The sequence below is a fragment of the Aedes albopictus genome, chromosome 1, assembly GCF_035046485.1.
Source record: "Aedes albopictus strain Foshan chromosome 1, AalbF5, whole genome shotgun sequence".
Classification (NCBI taxonomy): Eukaryota; Metazoa; Arthropoda; class Insecta; order Diptera; family Culicidae; genus Aedes; species Aedes albopictus.
In genome coordinates this window covers 227,088,989-227,103,174 of record NC_085136.1, presented here as the reverse complement: position 1 = coordinate 227,103,174, position 14,186 = coordinate 227,088,989, and the positions used below count along the sequence as shown (strand labels likewise).

The window sequence follows — 14,186 nt, the reverse complement described above, 5'->3', positions numbered from 1 at the left end:
TATTGTTGTATATTTATTATTGATTATATATTTTTGTAGTATAAGTAGAATAGTTTATGTATAATATGTATTTATTGTATTTTATAAATAATTTATAACCACTCCATCTATATTCTCAGCCGTTAACTAGAAATAAGGCGTCACCGAACCATAGAAACCCGGGTACGGCGCCGCCGCATTTGTTCGTGTCGGAGGAGCAGCATCAACGCCATACATGCCTACCGAATAGGTTTGCTAATAAACCAAGACAGAGGCCGCGCGTTCCGCGGCGCGTATACGCGACACAGAATCAACCAACACAAGCGCCACACTGAACCGATCCTCAGTTTTCGGTCGGTCGCCTTAGTGTTGAGACGTAATTTACGCATTTATGAATGGTACCAACCTACCTACCTACCAATCTACCATCCAGCCTAGTGGAAGAACTGCTGGAGAAGTACTCCCGGAATAAACAGCATATAATGGATGATGGATACAAAAACAGCAGAAGAACAGAACCATCATTAAAGTTTCGATCGCAAAGTGTTTTTTGAATAGTTGATGCTAGAAATGTCGGTGAATGGTGTGGAAATCCAAAATATAGTATAGTATCGCAGGAGCGGTGTGTGTAAACATAAAATCGATATTTTCGGATCCCTTGGCCCCTGCTGCTGGGAGGTGTGTGCAAATTAAGGCAAAGCAGAGCGAGGAAGCCAGGAAAGGATTGGATCTATGGATTTTTGCGTGCAAATCTAGATATGGTGGTTTGATATGTACCACTGTATTGGTCCAAATCGGAATACCTTTCGGGATCGAGAAACTAATAAAGCGAGGAAAACGAGGAATTTCATAACATAGATGCGCGCTTCTTCCATTATTGCTCTAGGAGAGGCTGTAGTGTGTTGTGTATAGTTGTTGGATGACGATAATACACATTTAGTGGAGCGCTTTCTGGAAATAAGAAGCAGAACAAGCTTTTGCTTCAGTGTGTCGTACAAGTGTTTGAAATTTAAATTGATAGAAATAGTCTGCAGAAGTGGTCTAATTTGTGTATCGTATATATAAATAAACATAGCCACGGGGAAAATTGAGATAAGCAACTAGCAGTCTGGCAAAAATCGTATTTAGTGTTTGTGCAGATCATAGTCACCGGGTGTTTGCGTTTACCTTTCCCCGTCTGGCCTGCTGTGTCTAGAAGAAGAAATATCATATTCATGGAGTAAAAATTCTGAGCTGCGGCGGCCTACTGCCATTGGGAATACAGCAGGAAAACGCAAAGCAAAGCAACAGAGAGCTCTAGCTCCACTCCACTCGCAGCAACACCGCCGATGAAGTGATTCATATGTAAAAGAAGAAACGACCAGGAAAAAAGTTTTCGTGTGTTTGGGGAAGAATCGCTATTTATGGTATTCGTACATGCAAGCGCACTTGTCAGGAAATAAGCGAATAATAATTAGAGAAGGAAGGAATTCAAATTAGGTAATACTACCACACCACCGGCCGCCGCTAGTTAGTGCAAAGTGTAAGCAACAATGATGATGGTTGGAAAAAAGCATCGAAAAAAGTGATTCCTTCGAATATTAAGAGAGTGAAAAAAAAAGAGTTCAAAATTGCAAACCAAAACACACCGGCGCGCTTCCTCCCACCAAATGAGCCAACTCTGTCGTGTGCGCCGCGCTGCCAAACATCGCCGCCACCACCACCAAATCTTCGGGTAGAACCAAAATCCAAATGGTCAAACATTTTTATGGCGCTGTTATTATTTCGATTCTACCTTGTGTTTGCGATAGGATTACTCTGGCTGAATGGATTCGCAGTTTTATCAGGTAAGAAAACCAGCATTCATGTTTTTTTTGTATTGCCCATTTCTCTTCACCCCAAGTCGCACCTCTCTGCCTTGTTTGCTGTGTTGTATCGATCCCTCTCGTCGGCGACAGTGATGTCAGCTGGTTTTCGTAAAAATCCGCGAAAAACTAACTAACATGCTTGTTTTCGATGTATATTTTTTTTTCCTTTTATCGTATTTTTGGAAACGAAATGAAACGATTTTCTAAACTTCAAATGCCTTTTTCTTAATACCTACTTTTTTATAGAAGGCATTGTTATGCGAGTCGGGGTAGCATTGCTCCGATGAGCATGAGCTACAGGTACACGTTTCACTGCAACGGTCGCCATGTAGAGTTTAGAAATCTATACCGTTGAAATTAAATCAGAAATTCCATCGGGAACATATCATAGATGCCCGCTAAAATGGATTGAGCATTTTCTATTAGAATTTCTTCTTTGATGTCAGCGTTTTGAGGGAAATTCTTATGAGAAGTCGCCAGAACAACGTCCTTGCAGTGACGTTAGAACAAGTGTTTATTCTTTATGGTGATCGACCAGCAACTTTTCCAGAGATTGCAGCGGGAATACCCTAAAACCTAAAAATTTTCTTTCTAATCTATTCCGCAAAAACGATTGTGCTACAAATTTAACTAGGAAGTTCTCAAAAATTTCAGCTCCTAATTCTTTTTGCAATTTCTCTACGAACTTTTGTATGAATTCCTACTAAATCGGAGATATAATGCGTTTTTTATCTTATTTTAATTTCTTTTATCATTGTTTTCATTATAAAATCTGTTTCATGAATAAATTTAGTGGATATCAACGTTAGCAAAGCCCAGCAAAGCCTTAAATGCTTATTGTTCTGATTCAATCTCTCAATAACGACAAAAATATCTTCATTAATATTTTTTTCTAAGAATGATCTATATTTTTACAGATTTTTTCCTTTAAAATATATCCTTTATATAAAAGAGCCCCACAACACTGTGGCCCCGGGCACCACATTTGTTAATCCGGCCTTGAATACAATTACAATCATATTCGTATTAGTATAAAAAATAGGCTATATTCTGTATCGGTAAGTTTCTTAACTTGCTTCATTGCCATAGCGTTCTTTATCCTCTACCTAAATCGATAGTTTCGGCGAAAAAAATGCAAAAACATTTCGGGAATCCCACAAATTTCGTCGTCTTAGGATTTCTTGGAATATTCAGTTTCTCTAGACCGGTTGAAAACAACTTCATTTTCACGACAATATATATCATTGAATGTGATAAACAAACTTCTAATGACAAACGTCTTAACTTTTACTCAAGAAATGGTTCGCCTCGGTTTGCAAAACATTTTAGATTTTGAAACTCTTCTCATTAATGGAAAAGACAAAACCAAAAGTATTCAAAAAGTCGTAAACATTTTTAAGCAAATTTGAAATGATTTGCAATTGTCACGCAAGTGTTTCTAAATCAGCCAACTTTTAAAGATACCTAAGTGTTTGAAATTTAGACGGATTAGGTCAAGGATGTTTTGTCGTAACGAACTTATCTACGAACTCTTTGTGCAATGTTTTTACCAATTCTCAAAATGAATATTCTGTAAGTTTTTTTTTTTTGAATTACTCCGGAAATCCTCCAAAATATGTTAATTTGTTTATTTATATGGCTCGACTGTTTTAATAAAAAATAAAAACTCTACGGAGTGGACATTCTAGTTACAAAATTAGGTATTCTAAGCAGATTCAATAGATAAAAATCAATCAAATGTTCTACGATCGATTTTTTTTTCTAGGGATTGAACTAAAACGGGACGCCGATCCCGTAAACCAGTGGTGCTCAGCACTTTGCGCATTTCATCAACAAAAAAAAAAATGTATAGAAACATATCGAAAACCACGAAAATGACAATCAAATTTGTAGCTTAGTATCAAGGCTAAAAGTTCAAGGTTACTGAGCTAAACTAAGTTTCGTAACATTTTTGTAATTACAAGAAAATTGGCAAAAATTTATCAAATTTTTAACTCCGTCGAGTTAATTTCGAAAGTTTGTAAGTCTTTCTCTTTCTCTTCTCTACATATACAACTCACGTATAGATAAGAAATCAAACTTTGAACTAGTCAAGTTGTAATCTTAATTTGAACCATTTAGAAATTCATTAGAACGACGTTCTTTTTTGGTAAATATTGTCCCGGAAAAGATGTTAAACAGCTTTCCGTAATATAACCTGATAACATGGACTTTAAAAGCATTGAAAAAAGCGTTTTTGTCATGGAAAACAGGCAATTGAAAAATCACTGTGATTTCACCCATTTCCCCCCAGAGAAAGCACATTTTCGGTGCACTCGTACAGCTCATGCATTGTATCACACGGAATATGTGAGCACGTCAAATGAAAGCTTATTTACCGTAGAATCGACCAACCGAATAATATTCCGCATTGTTTGTCATAAAATTATTAAATTTAAGTTATTCTTACTCGGAGAATGTTATCTTAAGTTGAACCATTTGTAATCTAAATTTGAACTAGTGAACGGGGCGAGCTTCCAGTGTTGGCGTGCAGACTGCGCTAGTGGTTGTTTTGTTTACTCTTGGAGGATGAAAAATTCCAAATTTAGTTTCCAAGTTCCTAAAGAGTTTAGAACATTCTTAATAAAAATTCCACTGCCTAATGAAAAATAGTTATGGGAATTAGCGGATCCACGTGTTTTTCTATTGTTCAGCATGAAATTGGCTGTTGTTGGAGATGCTCGAGCTGCTGCCGCCAGTAGTTCAAATTAAGATTAAAATTGGTTCAAATTATGATTACGATGGTTCAAATTAACATTAAAATCATTGTTGACGAATAATCGAATTTTCCAATGAAATTCGGTGCAAATACAAACTTTTTATCACTTAACAGAAAGCTTATACCCGTGACTTTCATGTACATAAGATTTTGTCGTAGTAAATTATTTCCATGCGGGAGAAAAAAATCACTCAAAATTTGCGCTACTTCGGAAAGCCGCAATTTGATTCAATTTTTGATTACCTACCCTATTACTACCTACCTATCATGAGTTCGTCGCAATCGCTAGAACAGAAACGGGTTGCAAAAACCGTTTCCCTTCCTTCCAACTTTCACAGTGTTACGACGCGTTAGTGGGAGGTGACCGTGATATGATTGGTCGTATCAGTCATATAAAAACCCGTTCGTAAGCGAATTAAATTACTTTAATTTGACAGGCGACTTTTAGCTTCAAAAATACATTACAACGAATCGGTACAAAGTAAGATATCATTAATTCTATACAAAAACAACTCCTGGAGGTCCTTCTGGGAGTCCACAGGCATTCCATACAGGATTCCTCCAAGAAATTCTTCGCGGTTTCTCCATAAATATATTCCAGGGCTCCTCTAAAAGTTTCTTCTTGTGGGATTCCTAGGGAGTTCTTGATAAGATTCTTCCAGGGATCTATTAGGGATTCCTTCAGAATCTTCTTCAGGCAGCCAAGGGCTGAAAGTCTCTATAATACAGCTAAATCAATATTCTTCTGCGATTCCTCATTTCTTCTGAGAATCCCAAAAGTTTTCATCTGAGATTTTACCAAGAGGAAAACCAGAAGGAACTTAATGGAGTATTTTGTCATAGAAATCCTGCAGGAGCTTCATGAGGAATACCATGTATAGAAACTGCAGGAAGAATTTTTCAAAATACTCCCTAATAAACTATTGGAAGATGTCTATTGGAAACATCTGCAAGAATTCAAGAATCTGCAGGGATACCAAACGGAACTCTAGGAGGAAACAAAAAAAAGAGTTCCTAGATAACTCCTGGAAAGAGTTCCTGAAGAAATCCCGGGAGAAGCATTCTGAAAGAATTCCAGAAGAACTTCCCGTAACAATCCCGGCAAGTGTTCCCGAATCAATTCTTGACTGAAGCCCAAAAGAAATTCCCGTTATTCTTGAGGCAATCCCAGAAGTACTTCTTCAAAGAATCTCGGGTCCTGGGCGAAGCCCGGAAATTTCTTGGAGGAATACTGCCCCCACTCGCATAACAGTCCCATTTGCAAAAAGTAGGAATTGAGAAAACGGCATTTGAAGTTTGAAAACTTGTTTCCATATAAAACTTTGAAAAATCGCCAAAATTTGAAAAATATTTCGATCATCTCGAAACTTTCACAGATTGCTTTGCACATGAATATATAACTGTAAAAAATATTACAATCACTACAAAGTTGTTCAGTTTTGTGTTACGTAACACAAAAATCCATGATGGGACTGTTATGCGGGTACTTTTGATATGGGACGCTCATAACTTGGTATTTTTTTCACACATTGACATAAAAATTCGTAATTTTTATTGTTCTTTTTGGAAGTACATCAAAAATGATGACTATTCATAACGTTAACTCAAAAGTGATGAAAAGTCAAATGGGACTGTTATGCGAGTGGGGGCAGAATACTGCAAGAAGTTCTTGTAGGATTCCTGGAAGGATCTCAGAAAGCATTCTTGTAGAAATCCCAGAAGGAATTCGGGTGAATCTCGCATTAAATTCATGGAAGGAATCCCAGGCGGAATTTTGGAAGTAATTTTTGTAGCAATCTTGGAAGGAATTCTTAGAGGAAATCCCGGTCGAAATGGCTGGAATTCCCAGGCATATTTTCCAGGATACTTTCTGCAAATAATAAACAAAACTTCTTAAGACATCCCAAAAGAAACTATTAAGAAAATATAGGATGGAATTCCTAGAGGATTCCAGGAACTGTTTAAGAAATTTAGGAATAAATCCCTGCAAGTTCCAGAAGGAATCCTGAAAGGAGTTTCTCCTGAAGTAGTCTTTTAGGAATCCCAGAAAGGATCCTAGATGGTACTTCTGAAGGAACTCCAAAAACAATCTCAGAAGGGGCTGAGCAATCACAGAAGGAAATCCTAAGAGCAATCCTAGAATAAATTTGTGGAAAAACTACGGGAAGAAATTCCCGAATCAATCTAGGGTAATCCAAGACGGAGCATGGACTCTTGATTCCTCGTTAGGTATCCCGGAAGAATCTCATCAAGAACTCCCTGGGAATCCTACAAGAAACTCCTTGAGGAGCCCTGGAATAAATTTGCAGAAAACCGGCAAAGGATTTCTTGCAGAAATCTCTGATAGTATTCCTGTGGAGTCCCACAATGACCTCCTAGAGGGGTGCCAACGTGTCGTCATCAAGTCATATAGGGTACCTGTACCAATTATGACACTACCTGAGGAAAACTATTTCTATAAAAATAAGAAGACCAACGCATGTCATCAATATGTTATATTACATGTTACTTTACAGGAAAAATATAGAAATGGAGCCAAAACTACTTTCAGTATTTATTACAGCGCGTTCCAAAGATAGCAGCCCTGTACCGGTTAGGGCATTTTGTAACTTAGGTTCCTTTTCGCCCTATTTGCATGCATTCCTTATGGGATTCATAACTGGTACACTGTGGCGAAAAAGGGTGCAAGGAAGCCGACATTTTAAGGAAAATGATTTATTTATACCATAATTTGAGCAAAATGTGGAGTTTAAATGAGTACAACCACAGACAAACAGACGTCTCACTCTACCCACTACCCATCGTTTGCCTTTCGAACGGACTATTCGAATATTCTCTAGTGCGCAAATTTCTCGCTCATGGCGCTTGCATCGTTTTTGCTCCTTTTTGACTTTGCTTACTATCGCCATCTACTCAGTGGGTTTGCGAAACACAGCGTAATTTGCATTGGGCGATTTTGCTTTTGTGACGATGATTTTAATCGCACTTTGTTCCAAGTGATACGCCTGTTTGGCTGTGGTACAACCATCTTTTGTGCACGTGGTTTGTTGTTCACATTTTTTTCCTTGTTCATTTACACCGTTAATGGGTGAAAATCAACTATGGCGAATAATTGGAACTATATCCATCATTAGAGCACTTACCCTATCATCAGCACACTTTCCCACGCACGCGAAATCCAAAAAAAAACTTTACTCATGTTGAATTAAATCAAACCACCCATGAAAATCTGGCAAAATTTTTCCAAGTCCGAAAGCTGACGATTGTCCTTCCAAGTCTGAATCATAAACAGCAATGCCAAGAAACGTCAAAAACTTAGTAAAAATTATAGCAACCGCCGTAGGCAGTGACTTATATTGAATTCAGTATCGTAGTACAGTTATAGTCAGTGGTGAAAATTTCATTTCGTGATATCCAAATTCAATCACCTACAGCTCATTTTAGAAAATATGGTATATGAAAACCTTGTGCGGCTAGACCAGTTCTGCAAAAAAGTCACGGAAAAAACGCTATTTTTTAATATTTAAGGTAAATGTCACGGACTACCTTTGAAAAATGCCAAATGATATTCACCGTGAATGTCATTGGCATTTTTCAAAGGTAGTTCGTGACATTTACCTTTAATATTCGAAAAGTAGTGGTTTTTCCGTGACTTTCTTGCAGAACCCGGCTAGCCGCATAAGTTTTTCATATACCATATTCGCAGGTTCAGCTTCTACGTATCTCACCGCGTCCCAATAATTGTGTCAATTGGTTCAAAAATGGCTGAGTTATAACAGAAAAGTGCCCAAAATAGGAGCCTTTCTAAAATGGTTCCACTTCCCTATCAGCAAAGACTCGTTGGGCACCTTTTCGCTACGTTTTCCTCCTTTTAAACGAAATTGGTCAGTTCCAACGTCAGCTTGTCGTCGATTCTACTTTACAAGTAGGGGTAAGTGCAATGAACGACTCCGGAAGGGCTCGAAGCACCATTTTATCTTAAAGATTTTCATCCAAATCATGGCCTGCCAAAGTCAATCACTCGAAGAGGTCCTCCAACTCGCCATCACTGTACCGCTTCTCACACATTTCCTTCAAGAGGGATACCTTTGAAGTCAAGGTTGCTTTTTCGTAGTGGCGGCGGAGGCTTTCCCAGGTGTCCCAAGCGGTGTTTGTGTCCGTGATGAAGTTCAGTAGGCTGTCCTTAAGCAATAGCCCAATTGCCGCTCGCGCTTTCTGGTCTCACATTCGAACTGTTGCTTCATTAGCTGATCCAGGTCAGGCACCCAGTTCTGGCCGGTTCTCGGTCACAAACTATCACATTGCCAAGCTTCCATTCAGCTTGGCAGTTCCCAAACGATTCATTTTCGCTTGCAGTGTGAAAAAAATTCTCATTCGTCTCGTTTAGTCCAGATTTTTGCAGAATTAGCCCAACTGTGTTCTGCAAAGTTCCGTCAACGCTTAGTCTTAGAAGCTTCATACGGCAGGCCTCATTGGCTAGTTTTGCACCAATTTAGCCTGCTGAGCTAGTTAGTACATTCCATGTTCTAATTATTGTCTGTTTTTTTTTGCGCTAAAAATCAAACCAGTTCGTAATCTTTCATTTTTAAGTTTGGGAACAGTAGGTTATTGGCCAAAATACAATAAACAAGTTCAAGCTTTTGTTCACGTTTTACATACAAAAAAAAAACTCTTGTTCGGAATATTTGTAGGTATCGTCAATTTTGTCAAAGACAGAATAACTCTATCTTTTCAGCTGAACTCAGCTGTTCATAAACCACGTAGACCAAATTTTGGCCATCTCAGACCCCCCACCCCTCCCCATCCTACTCGTAGACTTTTGTTCATACAAAAAAAATTGAAATTTGTATGGAGCGTAGACTTCGTCCAGACACCAAAATTTGAAAAGAATTTCGATCTTCTCGAAACTTTCACAGACTGCTTTGCACATGAATACATAACTGTGAAAAACATTACAATCACTACAGAATTGTTCAGTTTTGTGTTACGTGACACAAAAATCCCTGATGGGACTGTTATGCGGGTACTTTTAATATTGGACGCTCATGACTTGGTATTTTATTCACACATTGATACAAAAATTCGTAATTTTTATCATGATTTTTGGAAGTACATCGAAAATGATGACTATTCATAATGTTAACTCAAAAGTAATCAAATGGGATTGTTACGCGAGTGGGGGCAGAGAACCACCCTAATCAAAATGTGTTGATAAAGATGCAGCAAACAATGGGGCACGTTCGGTGTAGTACTAGATTTGTAGTAATGAGCTGAATTTTAGTATGATGAGAAGGTCAATTCTCCGTTTCTGCAATGAAATGGTGCAAAAAGCGTGGGTATTATGATTCCTTGCCTAATTTGATGCTGTTTGAGCAAAACTTTGGATAACTATGTTGTTTATGTTGCAAGAAATGAAGATAACAACAACACGGTTGCCCAAAGTTTTGCTCAAACAGCATCAAATTAGGCAAGGAATTATAATATCCACGTTTTTGCACCATTTCATTGCAGAAAAGGAGAATTGACCTTCTCACCATACTAAAACTCAGCTCATTACTAAAAAACTAGTACTTCACCGATCTGTCCTATTGCAAACAACTTCCCAGAACATGCTAAGCACTTAATATTAACGAAAACAGAGATATTTTATTCTGTTAAAACGTGGATTTAGACCATTGTGCAACGGTCGCCATGTAGAGGAGATAATGGCAAGATATGGGAAATTTGTGCTGTCGTCATATTTCGTACTTATAGATGTACATATTGTACATATGGGGAACGGGGCCGATCTTCAGCAACGTGCTCCAATTTTATTTTTTTTTTAATAGCTTTGTTGCGCTACTTGTTTTGTTTTTCATTTTTGTATATTTTATTAGGTTGATCATGCATGATATAATAACAAACAGAATGGAAACAATCGGTGCATAAATCGTCTGTTTTTGGAATAGGATGAAGATAGGAGTATAGGATGAAGAAAGATACTCATACCCTACAACTTTGCGTAAAAGAGACATTAGACAATGGGTATTCCAAATTGGTCGACATGTTAGTTCACATGGTTGTAGTTCCTCATAATATGAACTACATCAAAACGAGATATTGTTTGTTTCCCTAAGTATCAAGGCTTCGAATCTCGTATTCTTTAACTCTGGCATCACTGCACAAAGGAAACATAAGAAGTAGTTCATATTAGATGACGAAGTTTAAGGTCATCAATACAATATCCACCAAAGTAGGAACGATGGTACCGTACCGGACCAACAGCGGCAGTCAGTGATGCAACGTAGAGTGACAAAAGTGTAAACCAAACACTTCACATCATCACATAGCGCCCGGTCGTTCGTACAGATCGCACCATAGAACATGCTTCAGTGTGCCTTTGTCCACGCGCGGACGGCGGGCGCAGTTTGCCACTGACTACTGGAAGCTTATGCGTTTATGCGAAATTCCTTTATTCGCTTGATTTATTTTGTACCTGTATTGAAACGACGACGAAGAAGAAGAAGAAGCCAAAACATTCGATTTGTTTTCATCCGTGTTTTTCTTGTCAAAACAATCAAAATGGCGCTCGCAACGTGTGGTGCGCGAGAAAGAGACTACGATTAAGAAAGGATATATAGAGCGAATGCGGCCCGTGTTAGGAGAAATGTCTCTTGGTCTGTCTATATGGAAGGAAGAGAACGGGGTAAAATGTTTAGGTAGCAAAATGATGGCACCTGGGTACTGCAAGCACCTGACCTAACCTCACTTTGTTTGACAGTTCAGCGAGCTGTTTACAAGGTGTTAAAATTTGTATCGTGTGATGAAAAAATAAATTCACGTTTTCCGTCCCGAAATCATTGTGGCATGTAAACATCGATTATATTCTACTTTACTAAATAGTACAACATTAATCGTCTAAACCCCGTTTTACTGAGATTCTATCGCCGGATCTCCACCAGAAACTAAGTCCAGGTAAAGAGCTCGCTGAACTGTCAGTATCTGTGTACAGCTTCGTGACGTCATCTTGCAGTATCCTATAATGCCATGTTCAGGCTGAAAACTGAACAATGTGTTTTCCGAAGTATTACTATGAATGACAGCTTCTAGATAATGAGATGTTATTGATGTTCAGGGATGCCAGATGATATTCTGAAAAATCTGTATCACTCTTTACAAAAATATGTATCCTAAACAAAATTTGGTAGTACAATCTATATCCCATACAAAATTAAAATGGCCCCTCTAGCTCCCAAATCTGTAATCATATTAAACGAAATTTGTATGGAAGCTCAAAAATCTGTATAATACAGATAAATCCGTATATATGGCATCCCTGTTGACGTTTGTCATGGCGATAATTTGAATAACATTTTTATTCTGTGAACTCATTGCCATCAACATGGTCAGGTCATTTTAGTGTAAAAATCTTTTATCGCCACCAGACGCATCGCTCCCCGTTTTCCTCAATTTATTCGGTGTTGTTTGTTATCCACCAAATCGCACACAACAGGCGGCGGTATCAGCTAGGGAGCAGACGGAATGTGGAACTAGAGAACCGAAAACGGAAAGGAGAGCCCAGTAACGATATACACGCTGTGCTACCTACTATAGCAATAATGGTTCCTATGCGATTGGAGGACGGATGTGGTGGTGTAAATCTACACTGAACAGCAATAATGGGATATGGGAAGGAAGATTGATACAATATGCTCGCGAAAAAGAGAGGAAACCGCGATTATCTATTCAGTATGCAGAATGTCTAGGCTGAGTTGGGCATTTGAAGATGTTTCCCCGTTCGGCGCGGAATAATCATCGTAGCAGAAGCGCGATAAAGCCCTAGATCATTTGGAAATGGGACACTTCAAGGAGGTCATAACGACACTTCCAGTGATCAGATATTCAAGCTCTTCTCAGAATTTAGTTGAGACTAGGATCAACGATTTTAATTAAATGTATTTTATTTGATTCGATGTAAGAAGTCTAAAGGGTTCAGAAGGTAAGCAAGAGTGGGGGGCGATTAAGTGACTGGTGGTAATACGTGGGGGTTAAGAAGAGGGGTTAAATGGGGTTTTCCTAATGGTAGATCGTGGAACACGGTTCTATAAAGAACTAATTTACAAAGATGTTCTAGGGTAACCAAATTCTTCCGCGAGTAAGTGCATCAAAGATTTACAAGCATAGTTATGTAGAGAAATAATTTCCAACAGCGTTCTAGGTTATCCAAAAACTTTCGCGAGTAGGCGCCTCAAGATCTACAAGCATTATAAATAGATTCTATAGAGAAGTGTTTTCCAAAGCTGTCCTAGGACCTACATGAACTCCCGCGAAGAAAGCCTGAAGCTCTTCAAGCGTAATCAATGGATTGTTGTTACATTACACAGCGTAACAAAAATTAACTTTTTGTCTGTCTCAAGAGCAAACTTATGTGTCTCGGAAGGATTTTGGGCCGCTGAATCCGAATCCGGGCTCAGATTGGCTCTAACACGTCACAATTTCGAGCTATACCTCAATTTATAGGGCAAAATATGCGATTTTGGGCTTTTTTGACTGCAAGCCATTAAGCAAGGAAATATTTTTTTAAAGCAATCAAAAGGTTAATTGGTCAATTAACATCTTAATTAACGACTTATACAAAATATTTCGTTTTACCAAATCGAATTTGATAGTTTTAAGCGATTTATGTTAGGTGCGATATTTCCCATACAAGTCACCCTCCAAAAGTTGCATGCATGTTTTCATACTAACATAAAATGCTCAAATCTATCAAATTTGATTAGGTAAAACAAAATATTTTGCATGAGTCGTTAATTTAGATGTTAATTGACCAATTAACCTTTTGATTGCTTAAAAAAAATATTTCCTTGCCTAATGGCTTGCAGTCAAAAAAGCCCAAAATCGCATATTTTGCCCTATAAATTGAGGTATAGCTCAAAATTGTGACGTGTTAGAGCAAATCTGAGCCCGGATTCGGATTCAGCGGCCCAAAATCCTTCGGAGTCACATAAGTTTGCTCTTGAGACAAAAAAATGTTGCGCTGTGTTATTGATGCGATGTAACATGCCACAGATCCATGGAGCATAGTTCTGTAGAGCAGTCGTTTTCAAAGATGTTGTAGGACCTCTAAGAACTTCCACGAATAAAGGCCTGAAGATCTACAAGCATCTACAAACTCATTGATGGTATCCGATCATTTGATTGAATGCCGTTTGGCTGAATGTCGTTTCGCCGCATTCCATCTGGCCGAATTATGATTAAAAAAAAATAGAGGCGCAGACAAACTCTGGGTAACATTCTAGCTGCTAGTATGATCATCAATATTTCCTTCTTCCGTTACCAACCCCCATAACGAGATTGCAAAAACACTCTTTTCGTTATAACTTCTTTGTTTGTTCAATATTTTTCAACCACATTTTCACACAAGAAGCGTATATCCTTCTAATTCTAACGATTGTTGGAATAGTCACCTGGTTCCACTAAGTGCATTGGATGTCAATTTTTGAAAATTTGTTGTTTATTGTTAATCAATCTGACATAAGTCGTAATGAATGTTCTTATAATAATTTAAGCATTAATTGGGAGCATTTGCTTCTGAATTGCGTAGAAGACATTCCAAATTCGAA

At 38.2% G+C, this 14,186-nt stretch overlaps 1 protein-coding gene across 2 annotated transcripts in view; it reads left to right on the top strand.

Moving 5' to 3' along the window:
- The first annotated feature begins 159 nt into the window (after window positions 1–159).
- LOC109430327 (uncharacterized) overlaps window positions 160–14,186 on the top strand; it is a 231,165-nt gene continuing 217,138 nt past the window's right edge. The window contains exon 1 of one of the 2 annotated variants that reach the window (XM_062846354.1): window positions 160–1,805. Coding sequence is in view for 1 of the 2 variants with exons in the window: in XM_029856954.2 (XP_029712814.2) it covers window positions 1,727–1,805 (79 nt within the window). In the remaining variant the exon portion in view is untranslated. The remainder of the gene's footprint in view (window positions 1,806–14,186) is intronic. The other variant, XM_029856954.2, reaches the window with a different exon arrangement.